Source organism: Phaenicophaeus curvirostris, chromosome 5 (assembly GCF_032191515.1).
Source record: "Phaenicophaeus curvirostris isolate KB17595 chromosome 5, BPBGC_Pcur_1.0, whole genome shotgun sequence".
Lineage (NCBI taxonomy): Eukaryota > Metazoa > Chordata > Aves > Cuculiformes > Cuculidae > Phaenicophaeus > Phaenicophaeus curvirostris.
The window spans coordinates 42,244,588-42,262,783 of record NC_091396.1 but is presented as its reverse complement, the minus strand read 5'-3'; the positions used below and the strand labels follow the sequence as shown (position 1 = coordinate 42,262,783).

At 35.6% G+C, this 18,196-nt stretch overlaps 1 protein-coding gene across 3 annotated transcripts in view; it reads left to right on the top strand.

Moving 5' to 3' along the window:
• Positions 1-18,196, top strand: part of RALGAPA1 (Ral GTPase activating protein catalytic subunit alpha 1) — a 125,081-nt gene that overhangs the window by 71,640 nt on the left and 35,245 nt on the right. For all 3 annotated transcript variants that reach the window (XM_069858451.1, XM_069858453.1, XM_069858454.1), the window contains 7 exons: positions 245-313; positions 2,093-2,227; positions 2,945-3,128; positions 8,618-9,482; positions 10,986-11,057; positions 11,999-12,122; positions 13,438-13,593. In XM_069858451.1, coding sequence (XP_069714552.1) covers positions 245-313; positions 2,093-2,227; positions 2,945-3,128; positions 8,618-9,482; positions 10,986-11,057; positions 11,999-12,122; positions 13,438-13,593 — 1,605 coding nt within the window. The remainder of the gene's footprint in view (positions 1-244; positions 314-2,092; positions 2,228-2,944; positions 3,129-8,617; positions 9,483-10,985; positions 11,058-11,998; positions 12,123-13,437; positions 13,594-18,196) is intronic.

Here is an 18,196-nt window from a genome sequence, read left to right as displayed (position 1 = left end):
TTCATTGTCCCTAATGCACCTATGTGAGTCAAGCAGCATGTAGTCCTTCACTGTCTTCTGCAAAATTCAATTAAAAGATTTTTATTTAAAAAAATGAAAAGCAGTGATATCGTATTTTGTCTCAAAATAACCTTAATAGAATTTAACCATGAATCTAGTATCATATCACATTTAACTGGTTAAAAAACTTATTTTAAACTTAAGTATTTAAATTGTATTTTTAAAGAAAGTATGTTTTCCCCAGATTCTGATAGCAACTATTACCCATCTGCTACCCGGTACAGAGGCTTCCTCTTATGAACAGGACAAGAGGGTAAACATTTTTAATTTCTTTTTCATGTGTCAATTTAATTGCAAATGTGTGTGACATAGCACTGTTGAAAAATTTAAGCTGTGCCTTAAAGTAGGGATTCAGCTCTTTAAGTATAATACAACATAGTCATATTGGAATTCCAGGAAAATTCTTTATGCTAGTGAATTTCTGAAGTTTTTGTAGGAAAATATGCAGTTTAAATTAATGGAGGTTGATTGTTTTTAATAATTAGAAAGTGGTCTTTTTCATTATCCTCAGTGAAGTTAAAAGCAGAGAAAGTAACTAGACTTTTCAAACTTACAGTGACAATGTATTCTCAGCTTCTAGAGAATACCTTTCAAAATATTTATGGTTATGATTTTTTGCACTTTCTTTTGTAAGTACGTTCTTAGGCAAGATTAACTGTAATCTTCAGATTAATTTGATTGTTGTCTCCTTCAAAATCATTGCTATCTTCTTATATTTTCAGTGGGGCTGAGTCCCCTAGCTGAGCACTCTTGTCTTCAAGACTACTCACATTAGTACTTTCTGCCTCCTGAAAACTGTATCTTTTCTGGCTTTCCTCTTGGACTGTGGGACACAGTGGACATTTAAACTTGGGCACTTCAGTGCAGTTTGTCGCTTGCAGCTCTGTCATTCTGGGCCACCCACAGGAGCTGGCGTTAATCTTTTGCTCATTTTGGCCTCCAGAGCCGCTCCTCTCTGCTTGCAAGGAGGCAGTGGGTGTTATAGACTACATCGATATGCCAAGCTAGCCACCTTTCCACTTTGGATGCTTCCCATAAATCACTAAGATTTCCAATGAGCTAATGATGGTCAGTGTATGTCAAATATTGTATCAAAAACTGGCTTACCTAATTAGACAGACTTAGTCCTAATGGATGTCTTAAAAATTGGTTTGATAGAAAAATATTTAGAGCCCTTCATCACTGGGTTTGTTATATGGTGCCTCTGAGAAACAAGCTTGTAATGCATTATGTGAAATGAGTATGATATTTATGTGTTGCTTATTAGTAAATAAGTCTTTAAAATACTTTTATTTAACTTTGGAAATATTTTAGAGAATCTTGTAGCTATTTATCTGGATTTTTTCCTCTGCCACAGCTAAGTTTTAAGAATTAAAAATAATTATTTGAAGCCAGTAAGTTATTAATAATTTGGTGTTTATGTGTATCTTAATGTAATTCTGTTCTACAATCTTTAAAAACATCCCCTAGAGGGAGTTGGTTCTTTTGCTGACTGAGTAGCCTACAATACAGAAAGCAGTTGGATTTCTTTCAGATGATACCCAGTGCTGCGTAGTGTTATTGACGTGCTGTGCAGGAAGTTCTGTCATTTGTAAAGCACAACTAAATGTAGCTGAAATAGTTGAGTTTTGTGTAATCCTTGATTCACTTTCTGGTGAGATTTATGTGCAGAATGGTGCATCGGCCTTGATTTGTACCTGTAATCTTTCATTTTAAAAACAGCACCGTACAAATCAATTCTGAAAAATCATGAGTATCCTTTCTTAAGCACAGTGTCTGTTCACAGACTGACCATCATGAGAAACTGTTGTATGGATTGTCTTTGTTAAATATCTCAGTAGCCGAAGATTTTACTGATGCCATAAGTTTTGAAGATAAAGTGGCTTTTAAACAAGTGTGACTTGCCATTATTGCAGAAAGCTGCTTTACTGAACTAAGAAAAGGAAGTAAAACAGAGAAGTAGAATATAGTGATAAATGTGAAGTAGCAGATGCTGGTTTATTTGATTTGTAATTGAAAGTGTTTGTTCCAGTTGGTGGTTTCTTTACTTCTGTGCTTATTGGATTGGATAATGGCCTTGCCTTTAAAGACCTTGCTGCAGCCTCTTCACACTACAGGAGCAGAAAATGATAAAACTGAAAGATCCGTTCTTAATTGTATATATAAGGTACGTGCTTATTTACCTGCTAAATGAGAATACCTGTCTATGGAGATAGAATCAGTTTTCATGAAAATGAAAACAGGACTTTTCTGTAAGCTGATCTCTCTTCTGCTGCTGAAATGTGGAGTGCTGTGTTAGTTCTACATTTTACTGCAACTGCTTGATCTTCAGTATATTTGGAATTGTCAATTTTATCTCATATTTTGTGATGTTTAACGAAATTACTTTTTGTATGTCATACCGGTAGCAGATATTTGTGTGGAGACCAGCTGTGTGTTTCAGACAGATGAGGAAGTAGGTTGTTTGTTCTAAGCACTTTTATACGGTAGTAAGCAAAGTAAAAATCACAAAGGTATAATTGCTGTCTGTAGGGGCACAGAACAAAGGTACCTATTTTTTTTTCGCAAGGGATGGGAATTAAAAACTGCAGCAGCTTTGACCTAGCATATGTGGTTAAAGAATATAGGAGATCTGTTTTTTCAAGTGTTGTGCCTTGTTTCTTTATTCCATTTAAATTCCACTTAGACACTCTTAAGTTTTCTTTGCAGGCCAGAGTTTGGTTTTGTAAACATTAAATATCTAATATATTCCAAAGTTTTGTCCTGCGTATGTGGTTCTAACATATCAATTTAAAAATGTAAATAAAAATAAAATCCATGTCTTATAAAACTATCAAGTAGAAATTCCAGTAGTTAACGACATGAAATTCTTGTTTTGTTCTAGGTTCTGCATGGATGTGTCTATGGGTCTCAGTGTTTCAGCAACCCGAAATATTTTCCTCTAAGCCTTTCTGATTTGGCATGTGTGGATTACGATCCTTTTATGCACTTGGAAAGCTTGAAGGAACCAGAACCACTGCATTCTCCAGACTCGGAGAGGTCTTCTAAACTTCAGCCAGTCACTGAAGGTTTGTCAAATTGGCTAAATACATTTTCTTTCAAAACGATTTTATCTTGGTTTCCAGGATTGAAGTGTTTGTCTAAAGCGTAAGTTTTAAATTATACCTAGACACTAGGTAAGGACCATTAGTATGGAATAAGCTAACATAATTTTGAGCAATTACTGTTCAATTAACTGAAATAAGTATCTTCTGAACAATGTGAAGATTCATTTGATATGGATTCTTCTGTACTCTGTGTATCAGCAAAAAGTGTTAAGTACTGCAACATGAATAAATGTTGGGTTTTATTTTTCTTTCAGCAGATTAGTTAATTTCTTTCTTAATTTTGTTCCGTTTTTATTTTTTTCCTATCTGAGCTTGCAATATTGAAAGCCTTCTCTGAATTTGTTAGCTTATCATAATTTGTTGTCCATCTGTTTATACTCCAAAACCAGAGTTATTTACAAGGAGAGAATTTTTTTTCTCGTCTGCTTGGAACCTCAGGAGACCTGGGAATTAATGTTTTTTTCAGAACTCAAAAATAAGAATAGAGACTTAAGCTAAGCTATACAGGAACAGCACGTATTATGCCATGTATCTAGTAGATATCAAATGGTTACATTGGGAAGAAAATGGAAAAAGATGAGATTAGTGCTAATACCAGAAACTCAATGTAGTGCTATTCTCCCTCTGTATTAAGTTTTTCCATTTAGGCTTCCTTAAGGGTATTAAGAACCAGATAAATGCAGAAGCTCTTTGTAGCAGCTGTGTGCTAACAGCAGGTGATTTTGTAGTCTGTAGTGACTACGTGCTGTTTTTTATGTAGAGAAAATGGCTAATCATTGTGCCCTTGTCTAAGGCATGCTTCATCATCCTCAAGTACTTTTTTGGCCGAAGAATTCTAAACATAGAGCTGTCCCCTAATAAGCTCAGTATTGGATTGAACAAGTCTGATTTGAGAACTGTTGGCAGGAGGAGCTGTAATTATTAAATTTACTGAAGAATGAAGCAAGGTACTATAGTTGGCTTTTTGTCAAATGGCTGTGGTCTTATTAGTAAAAAATAATCATCTGCTGGGTCAGAATGAAAGAAGCTTCTGTCCTAATTACAGTCTCACCTATACATATTATGTAAAGCTAATATTTAAAGCATTTGCCAAAATTAACTTCCAGTGCATGTTCTATTACAGTGCAGTGAATTGTAGTAGCTTTTTATGCCTGGCATCTTTTGTATTCTGTAATAATCTGTAATTATAGGTTAGCAGCAAATGCTATGTGGCTTGTTTAATCTGACGATCTGAAAAGACAACCCTGAATAGATGTCTCTTTAAATGAATGTGGTTGCACAAAGCCTTAGCATCGATATCTTCATTTTGCATTTCCGTACGTGTTCTGTTCTTTTATGATTTCTTCTTAAATTTCTAAATAAAAGTAATTTCAGATGTTCCTTTTCTCTCTTCAGATAAATTAAGGAAGTCCTATATGTTCTTAAAGTTTCAGGGCTCTGGAATTGTAAGTCTGATCATGGAATTTAATTGGCAAACTACAGCATTATAATGCAACCCTGATCTTGCAACCTTGGCATTTCTAGTCCACATTGCCAGGCAGAGAATGAAATTGGCAGTGCTTAACTGATCGCATGGCAGCTGTTCTCCATGGCATTGTTGGAGGAGTGAGAGAAGAGAAGTTAGTGGATTACTACTGTCCTGAGATACGATCAAGATGGGGGATTAATGAGTGCAAGCTAGCAGCAGAGCTGTATGCTGGTGGGTCAGCCCCTTTTTTTAGTGGAGTAAAAGTGCTATCATGATATCTTTTTTTAAGGAATGGAAATGGGCAGGATGGCAGTTGTAGGGAAATCAGAGAGGGTGGGGATTGCTAGACTTTACCTTAGGTCACAAGTAAAACTGAAAGTACTGAAACGCCAGAATTCTTAAGATAGGATGCTTTTGATTAGTTGGATAAATATGCTTGACATATCCTCCCATTGTTCAAGGGCAGATCCATCACAAGTTTTGTGGATGCTTAGCCAAAGCATGGTGAAGTATGTGACCATGAAGATATGGGACTTTCAGTGGTGTAGCAGTGTGGTGGGGACATTACTCCCATTTTTTGTATTTCTCCAAATGTATTTTAAACATAGATCAATATTTTTTTCTACTATATTTAAATTGCTGGAGGTATTTCCCCCATCTGATGTTTATTCTTAGTTTATATTTAAAACATAGAAGTATAAAATACTTTTCTTTTAAGACTTTGCTGTTTGACTTTTGCTGAAAGGAGATAAAAAGTGCACTTCTTAAAAAACACTTTTTACATGGTGCATCCAGATAAGCAGTTTGTGTTTTGTGAGGGATATTCTAGAGATGGATTCTCTGTAACTGAATGAAACTTCCTTAAGTTAATGTAAAATACAGGTAACTAAGCTAAACTGGACTCTCTCAGGCTCCCTCTAAATGTAATGGAGAGACAGAAGAGTTTCCAGGGAGTGATTCATTCAATTTCTCCAATGTGGGCTTCTATCCAAGATGAATCAGTCTGAGTGCATCGTTCTTCAAATAGCTAAAAGGGTGAGGAGAGTGAAATTTCAGCCTTAGTAGTTAACTTTTTCCTTCTACCACATAACTGTAGTTGTTTAGAAGCTGTTTAGCTGAAGTTGATATAGAGTTAACCACACATCTTAAAAATTAGTAGTGATGGACCTTCAGCCTTTCAACAAAAGGGGTAAGTACAGGGCTGAGAAAGATATGCAATATAACATACTTCTAGTAAATTATCAGGTGTTCCTGTACACTTGCTAATTATATTGCCCAAGCGAAAGACTGTACCATTGTAAAGGGAGCAGAGAGGTGTTCAGCTGGGAAGACTGGCTTTCAAAGGAGCCAGGTAGATTGCTTTAATGTGTAATGGTGTGGCTTAGTTTGTAGAATTTGTGGGAAGCTGTGATGGCTTCCATTATTGCATATTTTGATCTGTCCTCCAGAAACAACAAGCACTGTTTAGGTACTCATTTTAAAAGTTCTAATATATTGAATGTCCAGTTGTTCCTGGTGGAGGAGATATGCTTCTACGAACAAATTATAAATATGTATCCTTTAAATTGTGAATTTAATTCACAGTTCTCATATTTTCAAAAAGCATTACTGTGTTTGGTTTGATTACTTGTTTTGAGGTTTTTTGCTAAGGGAAACCATCACCAAAATGTGATTGCTAAGTGGCAAAAAAAGTGTTTCAAGGTTGCTTTATTTTATTTCAACATAACAGGTTACATCTTGCAGCTTATTTCTCAGTATGCGTCTCTTAATACTTCTGATTTAAGTTTTCTGTTGTTTTTAATGTTCTGAGAGGAGACTCAGTGAAAAGTACTGTTCTCATTTCATAAAAGAAGCAATGGGAAGTTTATATCCCAATCCTTTTATTTTTTATTTTAATTCAAGAGTAGAATTTTCAGAGAAAAACTGGGGTAGGACTGGTAATGGACCTTCCAAATTTAAATTCTATATTCCACTCTTTGTGTCATTGTATTAGCTTTCTTTTCTGTATGTACCTTAGTCTCCTAAGGGAGGAAATAAATGCACACAGGCACAATGCAACAGTGGTCTCCTTTGAGATCTTTAGGGTTTGCCAAAAAAACAAGAATAGTAATAACTTAGATGCTAACAGGTACCTCTCATTTCTTCAGTTTTTTCAGCTGAACTTTGCTGAAGGCATTTAACCTGTGCAGTGTGAGGCTTCAGGTAGCTGGGAAGCTCACATGCCTTTGCTCCTAGGAACCTGAGAAGAGTGTTACCTTACTTATCTGTGCAGTGCCAGTTGCTAAATACTTGGCATAAAAATCCTGACAAAGATAAGCCAGTGTCTGCATTGTCCAGGTGCCAGTTATTACTGTACTGATAAATTATTCTTCAGATATCGAAATTATTTTCTCTTCGTCTTGCATAAAATTGCTTACAGTTCCTTCTTACATTTCAGCAGATGGCACTATAACTTAATTTCCTTGTATGCTATAGATAACTGGACATATAATTCTGCTTTGCTGGATGTTTTTGTGTTTGTAAAGTTTTCAACCTCAAGAATGTTATAGACAATAAAAATATAATATCTAATTTGTTTATATTTCATACCTTAATTTGTTAAAATAGTTGAGCTTATCTGAGTTTTAGAATTGAGTAAAAATTAAGTTGATTTTGCTGACTGTTAACAGGATGAAATGTCTCCCTTTTTGCAGTGTTCCCTGAAGACAGAGAAGAGTCAGAATCCCAGACATCCCTTACGTGCTTTACCCAGACTGGGGTGTGGCTAAGAGGCGAATATATGCTAATGCTAATTGTTTACTTTTGCAGATGCGGAATGTATCCAGCACTTGAGAAACTAAAGATCTGTCATGACAGTCAATATTCATTACAAATTTGTCTTTATTTTTCCAGTTAAACCAATTATGATGCCTTAAACTGCAAAAAGAAATTTGTTCATTAAAAATTTGTTTTTATTGTGCATAAATACACAGTATAAAGGGAGGTGAGATAATCATACCACACGTACCGGTCCAAGAGTTTACATTTTCTCAGTAAATACTGAATGAAAAAGTATCATGGTTCAGAACGATCTAGAGTGTAATACTTTTGGGGTGTGTTCTTCAGTGGGTACCCTGAGACAGTGGAAAGTTGTCTGCCTGGCAGAGCCGCTTTGACCCACTCTGTACTTCGTGGGTTATGTAGAGTGGATTTGATGGAAGAGTCCAGTAAGAATAAAGTATTGGGTTACTCCTTTTATGAATTTAGATAACATTACATGCAAGAGGAAGGTATGTAACAGAGAAGAAGGTAGCAAAACCATATTGAAATACCAGTGCATCTCACAAGATTAATTTCACATAGAATAGGCACAATTAACATCTCTTTCTCTGTCCAATTTTTTTCCAGCTTGAAACTGCTTAAAATGCAGTTAGGGCATGATATATGCTTTTTAAAAATTTTACTGTTGTTAGATTGTGTTCAGCATAGATAGCTCAGTCCTTGGTTAGTCACTCCAGATCATCCAATGTTATTTTCAAGCTAACTGTAGCTATATGCTCCCCAGGGAAATTAAGATGGATTAGAGGTTTTGTGCATCAGTGTTCCTTTGTTTTTCACAATATAATGATGTGTATAAATATAAAAGTCCATTGCAGTTGAAAATGGATTTCTTGCAACACAAACGTGATCTCTGCTTCCTCAGAAATTTCAGATGTATTTTCACTAGATTAAGAAATCGTTTATTTTAGAAGAACCATGCTGATTATAAAGTTACAGGTAAAGGTGGTATGGTAGGCTGCAAAATAACAAAGGTGCTTTTTCAAATATCCTAAGATGTTTCATGCTATTCATCAAAATACATATTTTCCATTACTGAGTTGGCTATATCCTGACCTTGCATCCTCTTTAAAATTCACAGAGAAGAGGAGACAAAAAGAAGCATATAAATCTCAGTGTTGTTTTCTGAACAGTTTTTCTAAAACCTATGTTCTTTCTCTCACAGTGAAAACTCACATGCAACAAGGATTAATTTCTGTTGCTGCTCGTACTGTGATAACACATCTAGTCAACCACTTAGGCCACTATCCTATGAGTGGAGGTCCTGCTATGCTAACCAGTCAAGTGTGTGAAAACAACGACAATCCTTACAGTGAAAGTCCTGAACTTTCTCCTGAACTTTTTGAGAACCCAAACCTTCAATTCTTTGTGTTAAACAATACTTCCCTGGTATCTTGCATACAAATCCAAGCAGAAGACGACATGCCTGGGGGAGGACTGTCTGCTGGACTTGCATCTGCTAATTCAAATGTTAGAATTATAGTGCGTGATCTATCAGGGAAATACTCATGGGATTCGGCAATTTTGTATGGACCTTCATCATTAGGTGGATCTTCACAACAAACATCTTTTGCACTTTCATTATCTCAACAAGATAAAACAGAAGATGTGCTTTCATCTTTTGAGCATATGGAAGATGTATCTGCAAGAGATGGAATTACACTCCAAGTAAAAAGGAAATTTAGAGACACTGTGCCAACTTGGGATACCATCAGGGATGAAGAAGATGCCCTTGATGAGCTCCTGCAGTATTTAGGTGTTACAAGCCCCGAGTGCTTACAGAGAACTGGTGTCTCACTGAACATTCCTGCTCCTCAACCAGTCTGCATCTCAGAGAAGCAGGAGAACGATGTCATCAATGCAATTCTGAAACAGCACACAGAAGAGAGGGAGTTTGTTGAAAAGCACTTCAATGATTTAAATATGAGAGCTATGGAGCAGGATGAGCCGACCTCACAAAAGCCTCAGTCAGCATTTTACTACTGCAGATTACTTCTCAGTATACTGGGAATGAATTCTTGGGATAAAAGGTAAAAAGAAAATACAATTTAAGAAACTTACTTTTAAGGAATTGTGTTATTCTTGCTGTGTAATGATAGTTGATCATAGAGTGGGTTAAGCCAAATATACTCCAGGACAGATAACAGAAGAAGAGAGAGGATGAGCAACTAAGGGAGAAATGGCAGTTTTCTTCTGCATTTCAACCTGCCATTTAGGGAGACAGAAAGGAGGAATCTGTTGCCTTTATTCCTATTTATATTCTTTCCTTAGAACAGTGTTTGAAGGCAAATTAAATGAGTGATATCTTTTCTAATAAGCTTGTCACCAGCTGTACTAAGGGGTACCACCATGGGTAAAGAAGGCATCTTTTTTTGCTTTCTTTACTCCCCCTGTGTCTTCTTGTAAAAAAAATGTTACCTTCTTGTGCCAAAATGAGACTTTCTCATATTCTTAACCGCTGTGTTGCTGGACAGTGTCCTGCAGGTTTGCCTGGTTTTGCTTGCATGGAGCCTCAAAGCATTGCATCTGTCTTAGCTAACTACAAAGATGTGTCCCCTACTATTTATTTCAACATTGGCAATGTTTGGTTATTGTTCAATATTGTTTAGAACAACAGGAGACGAAGTCAATTACAACAGTAGTGTCTCTGTTCATATAATTTTTGTGTGAATGTAGTTTAGGTGTATGTCTGCATATACATGTGATTACGAACAACTATTAGCATCCTAGAATTTAAGGATCTTTCTGCAGTTTTCTTTTGCCACAGCAGTCAAATTCTGTATTAGAAACACTGAAATATTTTCTTGCAATGAAGGGAAATTGATATTCTGTAAAACAAAAATAATCTGTATTGCTATCACTGGAATCAGACAAAAATTTGGTGTTAAAGCCTTGTTTATTTGGGTCTTGAATTCCTCAAGGCAATATAGTTTTGAATAGTACTGCTTTTAAACTTATTCCACTGTGTTTTGTGGGAAACATCTAAAGTGCAGTTTTAAAAGAAATGAAAAGTGCCTTTCTTGATCTAACATATTGTTTTGGTTTTTTCTTTAAATTGTTACAGCTGGCTGAGTGACTAGTGAGCTGTGTTCTGCATTCCTGCAATACAGAATTGCTAAGGATCTGTTTAATGCACTGGCTCCCTAGGACAGTAGATTATAGGAGTGTCTTTTGTGACTAAGCACATATATTTTGGCCAAGTAGTGTGCAGGCTATATATATGCATCAAATGGAGTTCTATCTGTTCTTCTGTAGAGAAGAGATTGATTTCAGTTGGATCCAGTAGATTGACAGAAGAAAGTGGAAAGAAGGTTGTGTTCAGGGCTATAATGGAAATAGAAGATTTCCTAGAGTAAAAAAATTGCCGTATATATTTTTTTTTTTAAATCTTAATGTTTTACTTAGGCAAAATAAAGGCAAAGCATTTGTTGACTGTTCTTGCATGGACCTGGAAATGTTTTTGTACCATCCTTGTACTGTTCTGTATCCATTAGTGAACAAGTGATCAGAAAGTTACATATTTCTTTATTTAGAAGGAGCTTTCATCTCCTGAAGAAGAATGAGAAGTTACTTCGAGAACTCCGAAATTTGGACTCAAGACAATGGTATGTTGTTTTAATGGCTGCCTACTTATTTAAGTGTGCTTGTATTTAAATGCATGTAATTTGCATAGATTAAACTGTTTTTTAAAATACTTTTGTATAATTATTCATGCATTTTGCACATTATTATTATTGGTGTTATGTTGAAGTTACATTAGTGTTATTTGTAGAGTGAAACTCAACAAGTAAAATATAATGAGAACAGAACAAACACCAAAATACTTCAAATTATGAACATTTGTGTGTACAACATGGAGTAGTTTTTAAACTTCGATATATCAAAGTTTTTATAAAGATACTTGATACATTGCATCGCTAGCTTAAGCTAACGTTATGTTTTCCGGTACTCTTAGCTGAAGAGATGGAATTCTAGTTGGAGTTGCATCACAGAATTAAAAACTTGCAATTGTGTTTGTAAAAGTTAAATTAAAATCCAGCAGAGGCCTTAGAAGCGTGAGAAACTGTGTTCAGTTGCTCCAATGTTTATTTAACATCAAGCTGTGAACGGACACCATTGCTATAGTACTTAAAGATTCTTCATTCATCTGTGTAAGCTGCATCTGCCACTGCATTCACAAGGCATGGGTGTTAATTGGCAGTGCAGTGTTGATAATACCTGTTACAGGCTTTGGTCATTTCAGAAGCCCAGCTATTCCATTAGCAGTTGATACTGTCAGCACGGTCCTACATCTTAGATGTGATGAAAGGGCTGTATGTTCTTCATGTACAGCAAAGCTTTAGGCTCTTGAGAAGACCAGACTAGAAATGATAGAATGGGAATATGGATTGTATAGAAGGTATTCAAAAAGAAGCCATGTAGTTGTGCTTTATTTCTGCTATTTTTTTTCAGTGTTGTAAAAGCCATGCTCTGTGTGTACTGTTTGCATTTTTGGTTTCATATTACTATAGGCCCTGTTATGCAGTGACTATCCTCTGTTTTGCAGCCGGGAGACGCACAAGATTGCAGTGTTCTATGTTGCTGAGGGACAAGAGGATAAACACTCCATTCTTACTAATACTGGGGGAAGTCAAGCCTATGAGGATTTTGTAGCTGGTCTTGGCTGGGAGGTATTTATTAAAATGTTTTTATTCTAAGTCTGTTTAGAGAGAAAATTACAGGTACCTTTAGATATATTGTAGGGCTTCGGCTCTTTAGCATTACTCACAAGTAATGAAATACACTGTTTCATACACTTCCAGCAGCTTTTTAGTCACTAGTTACTGTTACAAGGATCTTCCTTTTTTGCATCCTTTCCTTCTGACCTCACAGGAGTAACTTCCACTATAAAGTTCACCACAGCACTGTCACACAGAAGTACGGGAATCACTCCTGCTCGTGGCTGGCTATGTAAGAATGTGCAGGTTTTCTGTTCCTTCTGTGACTTGTGTTCATCAGGAATGTCCACATGAGTGTCCATGTTATTTGTTCTTTTTCTTACAGCAATACTAGTTTAGCTGAGTGGATAATGGCCCTGACTTTTCCACAGGAGCAGAGGAAAAATGCTCAAAATATGTTAACTGTCACAAACATAGATTTTTATTGCCCACATTCCTGATTCCTCAAGAGGAAAAAAAAAAATCACGTTAGTGTCTTCAAATATCATCATCCTTTAGTGGGTTAATTCTCTTAGACTTTGTTAGCTAGATTAAAGAGTTGCTAATTCAGATTAATATTCCATGATGAGACATCGACTATTTTAACCTCTTAACATTAAATCCTGGATCCTTTATTAACAGAAAAGCAACTGTATCCCATGTGGGCAGAGATTAAATGTATTGACATCTGAGATATGTCTTTCTTTAGGCACTGTTGTAAAAGTGAAAAAGCACATTAAGCATGTTTGTTTATTTCAGTGCCAAACTACTTCTTGTAGAACTAATGCTTGCAAACTTATTTATGAACTATCAGTTAGTTTCCTGTTATTTTTTTCATATTCACAGAATGAAAATTCCTCAGGAAAACATAAGGAAGGTAACAAGACAATTAAAAATTGCCTGGCTCTCACACAGGGTTTTTTTCAGAGCTCAGTTCAAGGCTGATGTAGTATCACAGAATTTTTTTTTAAAAATGAAAAGTAAGTGACTCAGTCAACTGATCAGGGAATAATATACTAAAATATTCATTTACACAACCTTTCATTTTCTCTAACCTCATCTTCCCAGCAGCATCTGTGGTGATGATGGAATATAGAACGTCACTGCATTACTGTTCATTTCCAGCTTAGGCAGCAAGGCTGAGCTCTTTAGGAAAGCATCTCTGTACTGTTGTGAAAAGAATTTCCACTTTTAAAAATCTACTTGAAAGTTCATTTTAAAGCATAAGGAATGTAGTTATCACCTGATAATGCTTTTTCCCCTAATACTTGTTTGGCTTTATTTCTAGGTAAACCTCACAAACCATTGTGGCTTTATGGGAGGACTGCAAAAAAACAAAAGCACTGGATTGACCACTCCATATTTTGCTACCTCAACAGTAGAAGTAATGTTCCATGTGTCAACAAGAATGCCTTCTGATTCAGATGACTCTCTAACAAAAAAGGTAGGTGTTTCTGAATAACGGATTTTCTTACTGTAATTAACCCAAAGTAATTAGAGTCACAGAAAATCCAGTACCTTTTTCTAAAAAAAATGTAGAATGTCATGACTCCTTTACCTGCTAATAGTTGATATTTTACTGAAATAGGTTAAGTCATATAAATTATTCTTTACCAATTTGTAATATTGCCAAACTGGTGATTTTGCCATCATTGCAACTGTTGGCAGGGTCACATGTTGGCTATTAACATAATTTTCCCTTAAAAAAAAGGTTAAAAATATAAAGAATTTGACAATTTTTCTTTAATATAAGGTGTTTTGTCTTGGAGCAGGCACAGATGCACAACAGTGAAACGATCTCTCATAGCCACATTAGGAAAAAATTATTTGCTGTGTTGGTATTTTTTTCTTTAGAATTTAATAAATTCTACATTAGTGATAATAAGTTACAGTCTCAAAGGTGTCCTATTATAAATGAACAATTGGCTATCATTAGGCTGTCCCCTGTCCTGCATACATACATCTTCAGATGTGCTAATCCATTCAGTAGGACACGTTAATGAGCACTGGTTGAAGCGTAATATTGGAGGAACTGACGCTGGTTGACCTCTCCACGGAGTTTAATACTTGTAATTAAATTAGACAGTAGACAGTTAGTAAAGAGAGAAATAGCCAAGCCTCTGGCAAACTTCAATTATTAATGCCTTTTTTGTTCTTTGTGTTCAACCTGAAGAAAAGAATATTATTGTTATTTTTATTATCATAGACTGACTATGAGTTCTAACAGTCACATCTTAGATTGGTGTGTTTGATGATTTAAAAAATGATTTTTTGTATGCCTGTGGTGCCAGGTCCTTTCTGTTATTTATTTCCTTAAGCAGAGCCAGGGTAATACTCAGGTTGTTAAATGATTATAATACCAGAATTTACTGATTTTAAAATAAGGTTGTTGTTGTTGTTCTGTTATAGAACTCTGTGTGTGTGTATATATGTATACAAATATATATAGGGTGTTTTCTAAGTTGACTGACTTCTCTATTTTTTAAACAGAAAGTTGGTTTTATAAAACAAGGCTTGTAATTACCCTTACAATGTTTGTTTGTGATCTCTTAGAATTAGAGCATTAAAAAACATTGACAAGGGGGAAGATGGGTCACAGTGAAAATTAATAAATAATTTCCAAATGCTGTAGAGTTCAGCAGAACAAAAAGCAGCACAGGCAGGATCTCATGTCTGTTTCCAGGAGCATTTTGAGTGTACACATGTAGATTGCCTGCCAGGAGAGGTTCAATGCTGGTCCAGGCCCCCTGTGATTTAGCTTATGAAAATGGTGTCAGATGGACTTTTTTAACAACTCTACTTTGCCCCAGGCCTTTTTCTCTCCTGCGTTACACACAGTCTCATTCTTCAGTAATTTGGAATATTTGAGGTCTGTGTGGATGTGTAGAGTGTATCAAAGATTGAGATTATAATTGTAGCTCAGCTACTGATGGGCTGTTTAATCAGGCTAGTTTATTCTTGTGTGACTTGCTTTCCTGTTCTTCCTCAGTGTATGGGTGTTCTTTTTAAGCCCGGTTTCCCCATGAATGGAGGCTTGTGAGCCTGCTGTTATGTCTCTCCTCCCATCCTTAACACCTTTTGGCCCATTGCAATGGAATTTAATGGAACCGTGCTTCAAATGTAGTGATTTCATTTATGTTTAATGAAGATAGGCTAAGTAAAAGAGAGAGAGTGAGAGAGACTTCTAGTGCTTCTACTCAGCAGATAAAGACTGCATGGGAAGGAGCATTAGATGTCAAGGAACCAGCACCAAAGAGAGCTGCTGTGAAATTCACCCCAAACTTGAGAAAAGCATCAACTGAAGCTTACATCTTGGGAGAAACCAGCAAGTGGTATCAGGAGTCATGAGTAGGAGAACAGGCTTAACTGTTTTATTAGTGCTGCAACTACTTGCACTGATTAGACTGAACATGTCAGCAAAAGGAATGTGTTTTATAAGATGCTTTCCAGCTCGCACACAATATAGGGGACCTCAAAATCATTTATGACCCTAGTATGTGCTAACAACTATAGTTGTCCTAAGTCCATGTACTTTTCGTGACCTCCAGAGAAACTTGAGTTTTGAGCTTCTCTACAGGTCTCTCGTGCTTTCTTTGTCTGTTTCATTTGATGAGAGAAAAACAAGTAAACTTGGCAAGAGTTGACTTAGAACAGGTTTTTATATTGTAAATGTGCCTAGAGGTGCATGATAGGTTCATCTTATAAATGGAAATTAAATTAAATTAAACCAAAACTTCTTCCTGCCAGTCCAGCCACTGCAAAATCAAGATTCGACCATTGCAGGGTCTTGAGCCAATTTTAAACTTACTTTCCATCAGTCTTACAGAGTAGTAAATAAAACTTTTAAGTATCTTGGTTACCTCTGAAGCATTTGTTTCTGAAGGCATAAACAAGAGCAAAAAAAAGACATGAATTCAGGGAGAACAGATGAAAATCTTCTGAGTTTGTGGAGGAACTTAACACTGAATTTCATATATAAAATAGGTATTTACTTTGCAAATAGTGAATTAAAGATTTAATGCTGATAATACAATCCAGTTTGTTTTTCTTAGAATTAAAAGTTAGAGTAAAAAGTATTTACACTACCCTTACAAGAACAAAGGTTCTTGCAAAGGAAATATCAGGATTAAATGAAAGTGTGAAGGCTCTCCGTTCAGAGTGAGAGAAAGTTCATGTATGTGCCGCTACAGGTTATCATCTGTCTAGCTTCTCCTTCCTTAGCCTGATGAAGGTATAGGTGAGAATATTACACACAAGATATGTAAATAAAAATTAGTAATGTTATTTATTATTGAATACTAATTCCTCTTGGGCTTTGGGTGTATTACATTATTCTAGGCTATTTGTGACATTGTCTTTACCACATAAAAGATTTATACCTCCCAGTATTTATATCTATTTTTCTTATTGTGCTCTTAGTATTTATTTGGAACATGAATGTTATAGTTATTAGGCCAGTATTTGTTGAAGGTACAATTAAGTACGCATGTTGCCTTTAAAAAAAACCCCAAATGCGACATACTCCTTGAAACAAAGTTTTGTGAAAAATTCATCCAGAGGGTACATGCTCTGTAGATACCTGCGCTGCTTACGTTGCATGTGCAAAAGTAGCTGCATTAAGCCATTACATCAGTTGTATCTGTTACTTCTGTTCTTTATATAATGAATGCTTTAATTTTTGAATAAGAAAAAAGTTGAGGCTAGCCGTTGTATTATAAGAAAACACAATAGCCTTTTTTCTCTCTCCGTTAGGTAAGTGAGTATTAGAAATTACAGTAATTTTGGCAAGAGTTCAAGGGTTAATGCAACAGATAAATAAAAGGAATTTTCTGTAAATTGAGCCCTGCATTATTTCACTTGTCTTGCCTTTCCAAACCTAACTCATTTAATTTTAAAAAGTAAATACTTAAATTCTTCCTGACAGCGTGCTTTGCTTTTACTATCGTTTATTACTTCAATTATACTTGGTATCACTTAGGACAATCTACCATTTGGAAATTTCAGTATAGCCTCCAGCTTAGTATTAAATCTGGCTGCTATTGTAACATGTACAGCATATGACGTTAATGTATCAAAATTAGATTTGATCATCCCTCCTGGTTATATTTATTTCACGTTTCTTTTGTATTTGGTTAACATAAATGTATTAGGAGAGCTGACACATGATGATGGCTGTCGAGTAAGAATATTTTAAAGTATTTTGAGTTAGATTTGAAATTTCAGGTAACCTAACAGTCGGTCATTTTTATATATGTGTTTTAATGTAGTAGAGTTTCAAAGCAAGCCTGAAAAAATCTTGTTTGTCTCTGACATCTCCTCAAGGCTCTCTTCCCGACAGCTCAGGTTCAAAAAGGCTAAAACAGAGCTCATAATCTCTTCCTCATTGCCACCTATCTGGATCACCACAGATAACATGAACATTGTGCTTGTCACTTGTGCTATAGCCTGAAATCATCTTTAATTTGGTTCACTTTCTAGATTCTTACATTCAGTCTGTACTTACACTGTTCTTTTTCCCACATAACATTTCTTGCAACATAGCCTTTCCATACACACAGTTAAAATTTATCTGCTGTGGCCTAAACTGTTGCTTTGATTGGTGAACCTTCCTTTCAATCTAATCTTTGAATTTAATTTTTGAAGAACACTGCTATAAAAGACTTTTTTTTTCTACTCTTTAATGTCTTTTTATAATTTATTTGCATTTCTCCATCTCCATTTTGTCTCTTGCCTAATCCATAGGTAATAAAATCTCTAAGGCAGTTCGATCTACGCTTGTGCAGCTGTTAGCATTTTAGAATATTGGTATGTAACTTGTAGTTCCAGGTTTTTCAGCTATAGTGTATTACCAGTTAGCTGAAGTATAAAATTATTTTAGAGGTTTTCATTATTTATGTTATTGCTGTGCCTTACATCTCTAATAAGGATTTGCAGTTTATTTTGCTTGAGTGTGAAGATTTAGTGGCTTACACAACTGGTCTGAGTTTTCAGTAACCATCAACACAGATTTCAGTCTCTGTACGTGTACATTCAATATGCACATAATC